The 14,057-nt window shown below is 47.0% G+C and overlaps 1 protein-coding gene across 1 annotated transcript in view; it reads left to right on the top strand.

The window, feature by feature from the left end:
• Positions 1-593: 593 nt before the first annotated feature.
• LOC144936892 (N-terminal EF-hand calcium-binding protein 1-like) overlaps positions 594-14,057 on the top strand; it is a 40,949-nt gene continuing 27,485 nt past the window's right edge. Inside the window, exons 1-3 of the mRNA XM_078864097.1 lie at positions 594-1,200; positions 7,693-7,717; positions 11,522-11,630. Coding sequence (XP_078720223.1) covers positions 1,090-1,200; positions 7,693-7,717; positions 11,522-11,630 — 245 coding nt within the window. The 5' untranslated portion in view covers positions 594-1,089. The remainder of the gene's footprint in view (positions 1,201-7,692; positions 7,718-11,521; positions 11,631-14,057) is intronic.

Raw genomic sequence — 14,057 nt, forward strand, 5'->3', positions numbered from 1 at the left:
AGTAGTAACGAATCATCTGACCGTAACATGCGCACACAGTTTATTGCAAATGTTTTTTTTGGGCACGTAAAAAAAGAACACAATTGGTTGTGCGGTCGCATACGATGCACTGCCGCACCTGCGATGATATTTACAACGACTCATTCCACAAGAATTAGCACAGACGGTGCACAATGAAGACAGCCTCGCTGCTACCAATTCAACCTCCGAAGCACCCGACAGAAACGCAGCCAAAGCCCCCCCCCCCCGCCCGCCCCATATCGCAGTGAATTGGACCGCATCTCCAAATTGATGATTCACCTGTTGTACATAATCAGCAGTGACCGTCCCGATCCTCTGCCTCATCCTCCGCGCGTCTCTCTGGCTTTGCGCTCTCCAATTCTGCCCACTCGATATTTCTTTACCCAACCACCCTCAAGCCAAGCCTCCCCCGCCACTAACTCTCAATCTCTCTCTCTCTCAACTCTCAATCTCTCTCATTCTCTCTCTCTCTCCTCCACGCCCCCCTCAATCCAAGCCTCGCGTATTCCCTCCCTTGCGCAATGACGCCTCCTACCCCCCCCCCCACTGCCTCGCCGCCTCTTAAATAGAAGCGGACGCCGAGGCCACCGCTGCTGCTGCTGGGAGCCACCGCTGAGGCTGCTACTCGCTCGCGTGTTCGAGTTTCCCCAGGGCGGCGCGAGAAGAGCACGAGAAGAGCACGAGAAGAGCACGCGAAGAGCACGCGAAGAGCACGAGAAGAGCACGGGAAGAGCGCGAGAAGAGCACGTGAAGAGCACGCGAAGAGCACGAGAAAAGCACGGGAAGAGCGCGAGAAGAGCACGAAAAGAGCACGAGAAGAGCACGGGAAGAGCGCGAGAAGAGCACGTGAAGAGCACGCGAAGAGCACGAGAAGAGCACGGGAAGAGCGCGAGAAGAGCACGTGAAGAGCACGAGAAGAGCACGAGAAGAGCACGAGAAGAGCACGTGAAGAGCACGCGAAGAGCACGTGAAGAGCACGGGAAGAGCGCGAGAAGAGCACGAGAAGAGGACGAGAAGAGCGCGAGAAGAGCGCGGGAAGAGCACGGCTCTGCGGGACACGCAGGCGGCATGGCGAGCGTGGACGACGCGTCGGCGGCCGCAGGCGAGGGCAGCCCCTCGCAGAGCGGCATGCGAGCGTGCGGGATGAGTTCGACCCGGGGCATGTCGGTGTTCCAAGACGTGAGCGCGGTTCCCACACACACAACACACTCATGTGTTGTGTGTGTTGTGTGTCTGCTGTGTGTGTTGTGTGTGCTTTGTATCGAGTGGGGAGCGGTGTTGTCGCAGCGGTTAACGCACCGCTGCGCTCTGAACCCGGCCATCCGAGTTTGATTCCCGCTCACGGCCAACACCAGTAGTGACGATTATCTGAGCCGGTCCTGGGTCTCCGTTAGGTCGACTCGGCCTCAAATGAGTACCTGGTGCGGTGCGTAAACATCATCACTCGGGAGACAAAGGCGGCCGGGTGTGGTGTTGGCCACCCACCTTCATAAGTGACCGCTAACAGCACTCGCCCCAACAGTCTGTTCAGGTTATACGGGGGATCTTTGTCTCTGTATCGAGCATCGCCATCTATGTATGCACCACCCATTGATTGATCATCCACTGATTGGAATCCAGTGTTATTGACGAATGTGTTGATTTTTTCCCCCTTCTCATTAATGGGTTTAATAGCATCGTTGCCAAGAGCAGCCGTGCCACAATTCACCCCTACTGTGTATGCTGTCCAGCTGTTGTTGCGTTCGTTGTGTTACGACAATCCTCAAATGTTCCACGGGCCGCTGAATGCGTCGCTCTACTTCACACTTACAGCGGAGGATTGTATCTCGAAGCGCTCTCACTCGGCTCCAAGCGTAGGGGCTTCCAGCAGTGTGCGTCCGTTCTAGCGGGCAATTGGCGTGCGCTTTAACAGCGAGGTGTGAATATATGTTCATTCCGACCGCGCTTGGTGCTCCTCGCTTCGACTGCACCGTGTGCGTTAAAGTGATGTATTGTTGTATGTTTTAAAAAACACACGTCCCGATCAGCGTCTGGCGTTGGATGCCACTGTGTGCAATTATCGTCTCCGCGTGCGGCGCTGTCGAGGCTATTGGATAGCGAGCATAGCGCGTGTGCGCGCGCACCCGTTAGCAAAGCGATGGTACGATCATTAGCATCGCAGTCCGTGTGCGCGTGTGGTGTCCCCTATGGAAGCCCACGTCATAGTATAACGCTTTTGTACAACAACAACAACAACAGAAAAACACACGTATAGAGTAATAATGTGAGTGGGATGTAATAGGGTATCTCTATATGTGTGACTTGATTGCAGACAATGGCGATTTGATCGATCCACACGCATAATTATAACTGGCCATGAAGCCTCTCTTTTAAAAAAAATGGTACCGCGTTCTCAGAATCGGAGCGGTGGATCCCGCGCCGTGCTAGTTCTGTGCACTCCAGGAGCCCCACACACACTGCACGCATGCATTTATGCAATCTCACCCATCAAGAAGGTGCAAAGTTCGTTATTAATGTGCGACGTGGCAATATAAGGCGTGTGCACGTCCCGTCACAAAGTGTGGTGGGTTCCTAATGGTACGGTGTTTTTGTTGTTGTTGCAGTTTATTCGTTTCCACAATATTTGTGTGCGCGCTCGCGCAGACACTCCCTGTGACATACTCTTCCGTGCATTCAATTATCACCGTGCATCAATGGTGTTGTAACATATAATGAGCATGTGCATGCATTGGCATCATTTTGTGCACGAAGAAAACTGCTCGATTTAGGCGATTTGTCGTCTGACCTGCTTATGAATCGCACATGATAGCAGAGGAATGTTGGCACATGTTGTCGTGTGCGTGTTTGTACTGTACTGTGGTGCTGGCCACCCACCCCCTCGTGTACCGTGCCGGCCTTCATAGGTGCTCGCTAACAGCACTTTCCCCAACAGTCTGTTAAGGCTCTGTGAGGGATCTTTGTTTTTGTACGCAGTTAGATTTCTCGCACATATGCGCACATTTATTTACATAATGGCACTCTCACGGACATCCACCTCGCTGCAAGTGCGTTAGTGAGCACCCAAATAAATATCTTCACGCACGAGAAGATGATGGCTTGCACAATCAAAACTCGCTTGTCTGTCCATTCAGTTGTAAGTGTTCACAAATTGTGCCACGTTGCTCATTTTAGGCTGATTAAAACCTCTTGATGGTCATACACGCATGTTTTGTACTGGGGAAAAAGGTATTCATTTCATTATTTTTTTAAACAGTGAATAGTGCTGTTTTTCTTATTTATGTATTTTTTACCCAATTTTATTTCAATAGTTGCAGAGCAGCACAACAGCCCGTGTTGTTAGGGAATGGTCCGTGGAAGCAGTTATCGTAGAACTGATTCCGGGAGCCCTTAAGGTGACCTCTTATCTACACGAGACGGCACTACTTTTCTAGGTGCCTTGCTTCAAAGATTGAAAAAAATTCCCATGACAATTGTAATGTTTAATTCTCAGGGTTGGAAAGTAACCACAGTTAAAAGCAAAACCAAACTTAATAGGATTTTTTGTGTGCAGTCATTGGTAACTGTCAACTCATTACAGTTGAAATTCCAGTTTGATCGTAGACAGATGCCCAGATTTTCAAATTCATTTTAATGCACATGTCGCGGTGTAGGCTACACTGAGTTGTGCCTCTTATACATCTGCCTTGGAACTGAACGGATAAACACATGTCTGTGTAGCATGCATTCCCCATGCATGAAAGACGACATGCCCTATTTGTGTGCATCTCCGGCCAGCTCTGTCTGCGTGGAAAGAGGACCCACCTCCATTGACATCTACACGCGTGCATCGGAGTGTTTCAATGCGTCCACACAAAGACGCGGACGCATTAAAGATTCATACTTTCGCACAGAAGGCAGCCCATAATAATGACTATATTTATTTTTTAGTACATGTGGTCATGCACCATTCCCATAGCACAGTGCGATCACAACGGCGCTATGTTTCCCAGGTGGATAGGGTCTGCATTAGGGAGTCATGTTGCAATGTGGAATCGCAATATTTGTGGTGTAACTAAAAAAAAGAACGCGGTGGATTTGCACCGTGAAACCCGCGCACTTTGCTCTACTCTCGTTTCAAATGACGCCAGGAGGGTATCTTTTAACGTCCACGACGGAGCGCCGTCGGTGATAACCAGGGCGGCCCGGTGAATTCAAACCACGACAGCTCCTCGACAAGCGTCGAACGCGCCACCGCCAGGCCACATCCTGACCCCGTGGTGGATGTGACCCTTGCGTTGACCTTCACCCTGATCGTGACATTAACCACTACCCAGACCTTAATTTAAAATATAATCTTGTTTCACCGATCGACACATGCTACTTATTCGATCCTTTTCGTATGGCATGCGTAGAGGGAGGGGAAGCAACAGTTTGTATCGATGTCGTAGTTGAATGTTAAGGTCCTGCGACGAATCCAAAGTGGTAGGCGACGCTGTATGGATTGCAGCGATACCGCCAGGAGGTGCGTGGATGGCGCACACTCATCGGTGATGTGTTTGATGGTTTGGGCTTTACACACACACACACCACTAATCGTATTATACAGCGCTTTCTCAATCCACTGCTGCACGAAGGCTTCTCCATGCAGTATTGGGAATCAAGGGGGTGGGGGACACCAAGGACCAGTTCAGGGTGGCCAACTGGGCCGCTGTTCACCCATGGCGTGTGCGGCAGGAGCACTTGTACAATGCTGTAATTGGAACATTTCCAGTTCTAATTAAAAAATGTGCACCAAAGCTAGAAACAGATAATTTCATATTAGAAGTGTGTTGACTTCAATTTATAATTTCTTAATTACAACCACAATGGACTTGTCATGTCTGATATTCTACGCGAGCTCCGTCCATGCAGACCGACGCACACCATTACGCATTATACTGCATGTGCATAATAAGGACCGAAAAATGAAACTGATGAAGAAAAAGCGCTCAGCTCGTACAAATAACCGGCGGGGCTTCATGAAGATTGATGACGACCCTTCGACGGAGATATTGACTCAAATGAAATATAATTTGTATTTTTTTCTTTCCCTGGCCACAAATTCATATTTTCGGTCCACTTGTTTTCTGCGAGGAATGAAACCTTACAGGTTTGCTGGTGCGGTAAACACAGTGGTGTGAAGGACACCCAGGCTGGTGGGCAGTAGACGCGTTTATGTGATGTAGTTATGTCAACAGAGGGAGGAGGGAAGAGGAATGAGGGGCTAGTGTGCACTTTTCATAATAAATTTATGCTGGGATAGAACAAAGAGGAATGGATGCCATGCTGATAATAAATTAAAGGGTTTTCTGAAAATAACCTTTTTCATTACTTGAATCAATCCACACATCATTGATCTCCACTGACGTGACAATAGCGCAAAGACTAATTATATCTTTTTCGGTTTTTTTTACAAAAGAACTCAACACTTGGTCGTATATTTAGTCACGGATGCTTACAGAAAAACGTATCATTTAAAAATAATGTTAAAAATGCCCTCGAAATGGTTCCAAGGACAGAATTGCGTGTGGGTGGTGTGTGGCTTGCGTTGATTGCTGCGACAATGTGGTAAAACATGTAGGGCCCATTGAGCTATGTAGTTCTTTTTCAGAAGCGACCTGGCCACAAAAGACAGCTCAACGAAGTGGCTTATCACGTGGAAATTTATAGCAGCCAAATGCTCTCGACGAATGTTTATAAATGTGGAAGAAAAAAAACCAGAGGGACCTGGAGAAAAATCCACACGAACATTCAAACTCCAAATATACAGGCATCAAGGTCGGGATCGAAACCGCAACCTCCTGTATACCAGGCAAGGGAGTTAACATCTTGCCACGATGGTGTCCCTTTTTAAATCCTTTATATTAAGTTCGCTTGCTTGCTTACGACCGTGCAAATCTTTCGGTCGTTTTTTAACCCACTTGCCGTGATCCAATCGAGCTGACATTTTCCACACAGACTCGTTGTGCGTGACAATTAATGTTCGTGAATTTTTTTTCCAAAATGTTACACTTCTTAGGACAAAAATATTATATTTAATTACCAACTGCTTAATGGTGCAATGCAATCATCTGACCCATAGGTGGCAGCCATCTCAAGCCAGAGGACGAGAGGACTCTAGCCGCCACGCATATAAATGATTTATAGTGAAAAACTTTGTTTTTACTGGTTATACATATTATAAACATATGTACATACCGTATAGCACTGTGGAGGCAGCAGCAAGGATTGGTGGATGCCACAAACATTGTAAAACTCCCGATCTGTCGAGAAGGTCGAGAAGGTGTCATAGCCTGACTCGCCAGGAGAAGGCGGTACAGCAAGTTGTCGAATTGCCATCTGCGTCCATCTGTACAGAGCTGGAGTGTTGTCCCCTCGCGCATGCGGGTTTTCTCTGTGTGCCCTGGCTTCCTCCCACTAGTACTATACGCACCCATCATTAATTGGCATAAAACATCTTAAAATCAAAACTCCAATGTAGTAGGACTTCCCTGGACAATTTATTCATTATATGCATTTTATTATTGCCAACAACAAGCAACGTGCACACCATTGTGCTGCATGCATCAGCATTAGCTGAGGAGAACGACAGAACGAGAAATCCATTGGCCTCTGTGGATTTGATATCCAAATGGGAACAATTATAATCATATTAGACACAGCATGACCAATTATCACAGTGACCTAACACTCTGTAGATGTCTCTGCAGGGAAACGGAAATTCATTTAGATGCTTCCTTCAGAAGGTTTGCCACCTCTTCCTGGTTTTCCCATGATCAGCTTCTTTTTGATGTAGCTGTTCTGGGAAATCCTGAATATAAGTCTTCATACAACGTAAAATAAAGTCCCCGTTAATCTTGGTTGCGTAATAATGCACCGCTCAAGACAAAGCATTTTACGCGGAGTCTTCCCGTCTTCTGGTATTGTTAGATAGGGGCCGTCCATAAATGACATCACGCACCTGGGGGGGGGGGTCAGACATTTGTGACGATGTGTGACGACGGGGGGGGGGGGTGGTTTGAGAAATGTGACGTCACATCAAAATGCACAACTTTAAATAATATAGACAACACGTTCTACTTAATTAAATAGACGTTTTAATAAATGTTTTCTCTTACAACATCAGAGTGCAGCGCCACATTAAATACGCACTACAATGACAATAGTTTAAAGCGATTTGAAACATGTTTTATTTTTTTTGGGGGGGGCCAGAGCTTTGTAACGTCATATTTTAGGGGGGGGTCTGACTTTTTGTGACGCCGTGTGACGAGGGGGGGGGTCAAAATCGTCCAAAATCGCGTGACGTCATTTATGTACTGCCCCATATTCCTTTTCCCATGATATTTCCCTTTTTTTATACCCCCAGGGGTGGAAACGCTGTCCTCCAAATGCTCCTGAACCCCAAATCAGAACTCACGCCGGCTCCTTGTTTTCCTTCACTCGCCGAGTATCAGCTCGCAGGAAGAACTCGTAGAATAGTGTGCATTCAAAATAAGTGGCATGAATGTAAGACCTCGCATTATTTTTCGTGAACTAACGGTTACAAAATGTGTGCTAGTAGTAGGTTTTTACCCTTTTAAAAGGGTAAAAACCTACTACTATATTTTGCCACTGGTAAAAGAGGTCTCAGTGAAAATGTGTCCTTTTTTGCAGATATTTCGGAGGGCTGACAAAAACGGTAAGAATTTTACATTGCCAATCCTGACACTCTCTACTTCACAAAAAATTCTTTCAAAATCAAGCTCATTGCGCGTTTTTGTTTATTTTCTTTTTCATGAAACTGAACATTGATGGGTCCCTTTAGTGACGGTGGAGAGGGCATGAACATCTGTAATGGATGGGGAGTAAATTGCAGCATCTTGTAGTCAGATCGTAAATATTGCACAGCCAAAGCAACGTGTGTACAATTCTAGATTTGAAGCTTTCGTGACTGCAAGGATTCATATTCTTAGGTTTTTTTCGGTAAAGTCACGTAGGTAAAAAATTTAAATTAAAAAAAGTAAAATAAAAATAAAATCACGACGTTTCGGAGGCAACACAAGCCTCCGTCTTCAGGTGGAACCGTCACAGCCACGACAGCTGTATCAAGTAAATGAGGGATTACAGGAGATACCACTCCGTATATATAATGGTTGAGGGGGGCAGGGCTAGGAACGACACACTTTTTATTAATATGGTAAGGTGAGGCTTATTCTTAGTCTATTCTTAGTCTTAAGCCTCACCTTACCATATTAATAAAAAGTGTGCCGTTCCTGGCCCTGCCCCCCTCAACCATTATATATACGGAGTGGTATCTCCTGTAATCCCTCATTTACTTGATACAGCTGTCGGGCTGTGACGGTTCCACCTGAAGACGGAGGCTTGTGTTGCCTCCGAAACGTCGTGATTTTATTTTTATTTTACTTTTATTAATTTTAATTTTTTACCTACGTGACTTTACCGAAAAAACCTAAGAATGTGTGTGTACAATTCTCAGGAAACCTGAACCTGGCGACCTGTCAATTTGCCAGTCACGTTGCGACTCTCTTGTTTGTCGCCAGTGTGACTGACTCCACCACGAAATATTTTTGTAAGCGCCAGGTGCCTAGTACTGAATTGATTAACTCTTTCCCGTTCCGAAGACGAACGTGTACTTCATGGTGTGCGTGTACGTCATCAGTCTTTCTTCTAATTCCGTTCCAAAGACATACACGTACACCATGATGTATTTGTACGTGTACGTCATAGTGTACGTGTACATCAGTCTTTTTTTCCGATTCCGTTCCGAAGACATACACGTACATCATAAAAACGCAGCTCGAAAAAAAACTGAAATAAAATAACTTTATCCTCGGCACCGAGACTCCCACAAGGCCGTGCGGGAGGGCGCATGGCACAGTTTGGCGCCAGCTATCATAGAGTGCGGTCGTGTCGCTGCAGTTCTCTGCGGTGAGTACAACGTCTTTAATAAGAACGGCGCTATGCCTCTCTAAATAAAATAAACGCTGCTCCGCTTGTGCGTTCCGAGATTTAGACGTGAACGGAACCTGCACCCAGCAACTTGCAGATATTTCGGAACGGGAAAGAGTTACTTGATTGGGCACATACACATGCACACTCTCTGATTTATGGAAAGGTGTAAACATATCTTTGCAATCAATGCATTCCTATAAAAAAAAAAATTTCATGAATTGTTTCTCCCCCACCTTTTGCTTCTGAATTAGTGGCCGTGATAATAAAACCTGTGGTGCATTTACAACCGCACAAATGTAATAAGCATGCGATTATACAGAGCGTCCATAAAGTTGTCCCATCTATTATTAAAGCGGTATAATTTTACAGCAGTTCAAGCAAGATCGATAAAACTGTACACACACACACACACGCGCGCGATAGCATCAATATTTCATCACGAGTCTCATCCCCCCTGAAACTCCACGTGTCCGCCAGGGGTGTTTGGTGCCATCGAGGCCCATCGAGATTTCAGAGTTCCCAAGTTGTTCGCCGAACACCGTCGGTCTAAATTTCCTCGAATGCTTCTCATACGTGATGCTAAGAGTTAACTTGAGCATATTGATAAAAAAAAGTGTGTATAGAGCGTACGGCACAGTGGAAGCAATATGTGGCCTCCATTTCAACCACACAGTTCAAACTGCTACCTCATTATCATTCTTTAACAGAAGATCATACCATTATGGACAGACGCACAATAAGCTAATTGTCATAATTTGTCGTTATATTACTGTGCATCATTTATAAAACAAAATATAAACATATGCCATAAACACATGTTAATTTATTCGTACAGCAATAGCCCGATTTACGTCTCTCCGTTTTACGTCGTTTTGCAAATGCGTCGCCACTTTATGAACACCACGACCTGATTTACGTCGCCTCAACCCACAAGTCGCTGACAGCAGCATCGTCCATCCTCGCTCGTTAACCGTCGCCTCTCAGCCTCCGCCTCCACCGCCCTACCCCCTGTAAATCGCTTCGTTTGACGGCGTTTCGATATTCGTCGTGGCGCCTTTCGGAAGGCACCGCCGACGCAAACCGGGGTATTTACCGTACCTACCTACGTACTTAAAAGCAACGCGCTTGAGTGACGCAGTGACCTAAATTCAACGCAGAGCAATGGAGAGCCTCGGATCTGATTCTCTGCAATGCGCCAATGATTGGTGAGAGTCGCCCCCATGTTCGTGCGACCGGACGTGAGTTGTCGCCAGAGATTGGGTCAATTGTTGCCCGGGCTGAACGCGACATTGTAGCGTAAGATTCCAAACCACGGTCGCCTTCGATGGGGCGATGCTACAAATGTATTTATTGTACGACACGAGGTGCACGCTAATAGTATCGTCCGTCTCGCAAATATCTTTCCGGTCGTGATTATCGTTGTAAATAAAATAAAAAATCTGGAAATGAAAAAATGTATGCAATAACGAACCTTCTAAATAAGGAGACATTATCTATTCCATTATAACCGGCCACGTGCCTTCTGCTGTAGAGCTCCAGATTGGTGGGTAACTCGGGCCCATCATCCCTCTGGGGTCGATCAAATGAGTACCAATTTGTGGGAAAACCAACAGTGATTGTCCTATGGATAGGCTTGACCCTACCATAGGAATAGTGAATTTACATCACTGGTTCAGGGCTCTAAACAGGAGATGAGCACTGCCTCCCTATTCAATTGTTGCAAAAAATAACTTTTTGACTTTTATCCTTCACATTAGTGCTTAGAAAAACGTTTTCTGGAACGATTGACTTCATATTGATAACGGAGTAATAATTTTTGTTGTGCATTTTTTTAGATTTATTTCCTGCATAACTGACAGCGTGTGGATTGTAAGCGTTTTGATCATACATTTGCAATGAATACCAGACTTGTGGCAGACCTATATTGAGTGAACTACAGTTGAAGAACTGTCACGTTATATTTATTCCTACTTGGAGTACAGTCAGTTAAAAAAATTGTAATACAGTTATAAAATACAGTTATAAAAAAAAAAATTCGTAACCAAATCGCATTGTGAAGAAATTATATTGCATCTACCCTAGCCTCCAACACCCACAGTCGTATTTTTCGATTTAAAGCTTTCGTGACTGCAGGGATTCATCTTCTTGGTTCTTTCGGTAAAGTTACGTAGAAGGGAGGTAAAAAAAAAATAAAACATAATAAAATAATTCTCCTGCATAACTCTCACAGAGAATTATTTATATATTGGTTCTTTCGGTAAAGTCACGTAGAAGGGAGGTAATAAAATAATAAAAATAAAACATAATAAAATAATTCTCAAAGATAATTATTTTATTATGTTTTATTTTCTCAAAGAGAATTATTTTATTATGTTTTATTTTAATTGTTTTATTTTTATTATTTTATTACCTCCCTTCTACGTGACTTTACCGAAATAACCAAGAAGAGAAAAAAAAAGGAATTTAGCTTCTGCAGTGCGATGCGTGGCCCCCATTGTCTCTGTCGTGTGTGTGCTCACATGTCCATCAGATGATGGGCGCCTGTCGTTCGAGGAATTCCAGGCCTACTTTTCCGACGGTGTGCTGCAGCCTGACCAGATGCTGGAGCTATTCCGTGACATCGACACTCACCAGACCGAGTGAGAACCGTTTCTTCAAACCGCAGTGGCGTGCCCAGCAGCAACAGCACCAGCACTACTAACACCCCCACCGCTATCATCATCAATATTACATCTGTATCCTCTCAATGAGAGGACACTCTGCTGCGGGAGGTGGTGCTGGTGGTGGTGCTGGTGGTGCTGGTGGTGGTGGTGCTGCTGCTGCTGGTTGTGCTACTGGTGGTGCTGGTGGTGGTGCTGGTGGTGCTGGTGGTGTTGCTGGTGGTGCTGCTGCTGGTGGTGGTGGTGCTGGTGGTGCTGCTGGTGGTGGTGCTGGTGGTTGTGGTGCTGGTGGTGGTTCTGATGGTGCTGCTGGTGGTGCTGGTGGTGCTGCTGGTGGTGCTGATGGTGCTGGTGGTGGTGGTGCTGATGGTGCTGCTGCTGGTGGTGGTGCTGGTGCTGGTGGTGCTGGTGGTGATGGTGGTGGTGCTGCTGCTGTTGGTGGTGCTGGTGGTGGTGGTGCTGCTGGTGGTGCTGCTGGTGGTGGTGGTGATGGTGGTGGTGCTGCTGTTGGTGGTGCTGGTGGTGATGCTACTGGTGGTGCTGGTGGTGGTGGTGGTGCTACTGGTGGTGCTGGTGATGGTGCTGGTTGTGCTGGTAGTGGTGCTACTGGTGGTGCTGGTGCTGGTGCTGCTGGTGGTGCTGCTGGTGGTGGTGGTGCTGCTGTTGGTGGTGCTGGTGGTGGTGCTACTGGTGGTGCTGGTGGTGGTGCTGGTGGTGGTGGTAGTGGTGCTACTGGTGGTGCTGGTGGTGCTACTGGTGGTGCTGCTGGTGCTGTTGGTGGTGCTGGTGGTGCTGCTGGTGGTGCTGGTGGTGCTGCTGGTGGTGCTGCTGGTGCTGTTGGTGGTGCTGGTGGTGGTGCTGGTGGTGCTGGTGGTGCTGCTGGTGGTGGTGGTGCTGGTGGTGCTGCTGGTGGTGCTGGTGGTGCTGTTGGTGGTGCTGGTGGTGGTGCTGGTGGTGCTACTGGTGGTGCTGCTGGTGCTGTTGGTGGCGGTGCTGGTGGTGGTGCTGGTGGTGCTGCTGGTGGTGGTGCTGGTGGTGCTGCTGGTGGTGGTGCTGCTGGTGGTGGTGCTGCTGGTGGTGCTACTGGTGGTGCTGGTGGTGCTGCTGGTGGTGGTGCTGGTGGTGGTGCTGCTGGTGGTGGTGCTGTTGGTGGTGCTGTTGGTGGTGCTGGTGGTGGTGCTGGTGGTGCTGCTGCTGGTGGTGCTGGTGGTGGTGCTGGTGGTGGTGCTGGTGGTGCTGCTGGTGCTGGTGGTGGTGCTGGTGGTGCTGCTGGTGGTGCTGCTGCCCCGGTTGTCTGGATTCCTCTGCAGCCACCCGTGCTGCCATCTTCCTGCCTCTTCTCCTCTGTATATGACTATGTTGAAAACAACGTCTTCATTTGCACCTTACCGTGATCAAATGTATACGTATATACATACACACACACATCCCTTTTCATAGTCCACGTGGTTGCACGTCCCATCGTTTGTATAGCGTTTTGTATGTACGTACGTGCGTACGTTGAACTTCTTCTGCCCCGTACGTAGCCAACCGCGTGAATCGGAGCTGCAGTTGCATATAGATGCTAGCCGCCGTGTGAATCCCCAATTGCGTTGCAATTGTATCATCGGAACATTCCCGATGCTTCCTTTCCACATTTGAAGCCATTTCCAAAATCTTTTCTGACATGCAACGTTTGCGGGAGTCTCCACATGAGGGTTGCCACCTCTGGGATACAATTTCCTGGTCGTGGGAAGGAGAGCGTCTCACAATATCAGAGGAGAGCAGAGGGATGAAGTTACATGTAAATGCATAGGTTTTTAGTGTTGTATCATTCAATAGTATGAAAGGATAGCTACCTCCGTAAAGAGTTTGTCCTGGGAAGACCAGGTGGTAAACCGATTACAGACCCCAGGCTTCCAGATGCATCTTACTTAAGCAACATTGGTGTATAATTTGAACTCATCTGAAAGAGTGTATAAATCACCAAACATCAGGCAATCAACTGGCATTATTTGTTTCAGTCGACTGCATATTTCTTGTTGGTAATTTCTCATAATTTTGTGTGTTTGACAGATTTTTGGGCAGTCCCATCACAGCAGCACACAGTGCGGCAAACATCCGATGCAATCAGAAACAACTCGTTCACCTTTGGCCAATCTGCCAATTGTCCCGTGGGGCTTACGGGGAGTTTGGGCTCGGATAAAACTGGATTGGCATAAAATAGACATCGCGGGGCCACTGTTTGTTGCTCCGCGAGAGAAATGTAATCAGAAGAATGAATTACCGAGTGCTGTGGGTGCTAATCTCGGCGTGATATTTTACGAAGGCAAACCTGCGTCACCGAAAAGTGTTGCTGACATGCGGCGTGTTGATTGCATTTCTTGCGATTTTGTTTTTTTCTCTCCCATCGAGTCATTATGGAAC

This window comes from Lampetra fluviatilis, chromosome 17 (genome assembly GCF_964198595.1).
Source record: "Lampetra fluviatilis chromosome 17, kcLamFluv1.1, whole genome shotgun sequence".
Classification (NCBI taxonomy): Eukaryota; Metazoa; Chordata; class Hyperoartia; order Petromyzontiformes; family Petromyzontidae; genus Lampetra; species Lampetra fluviatilis.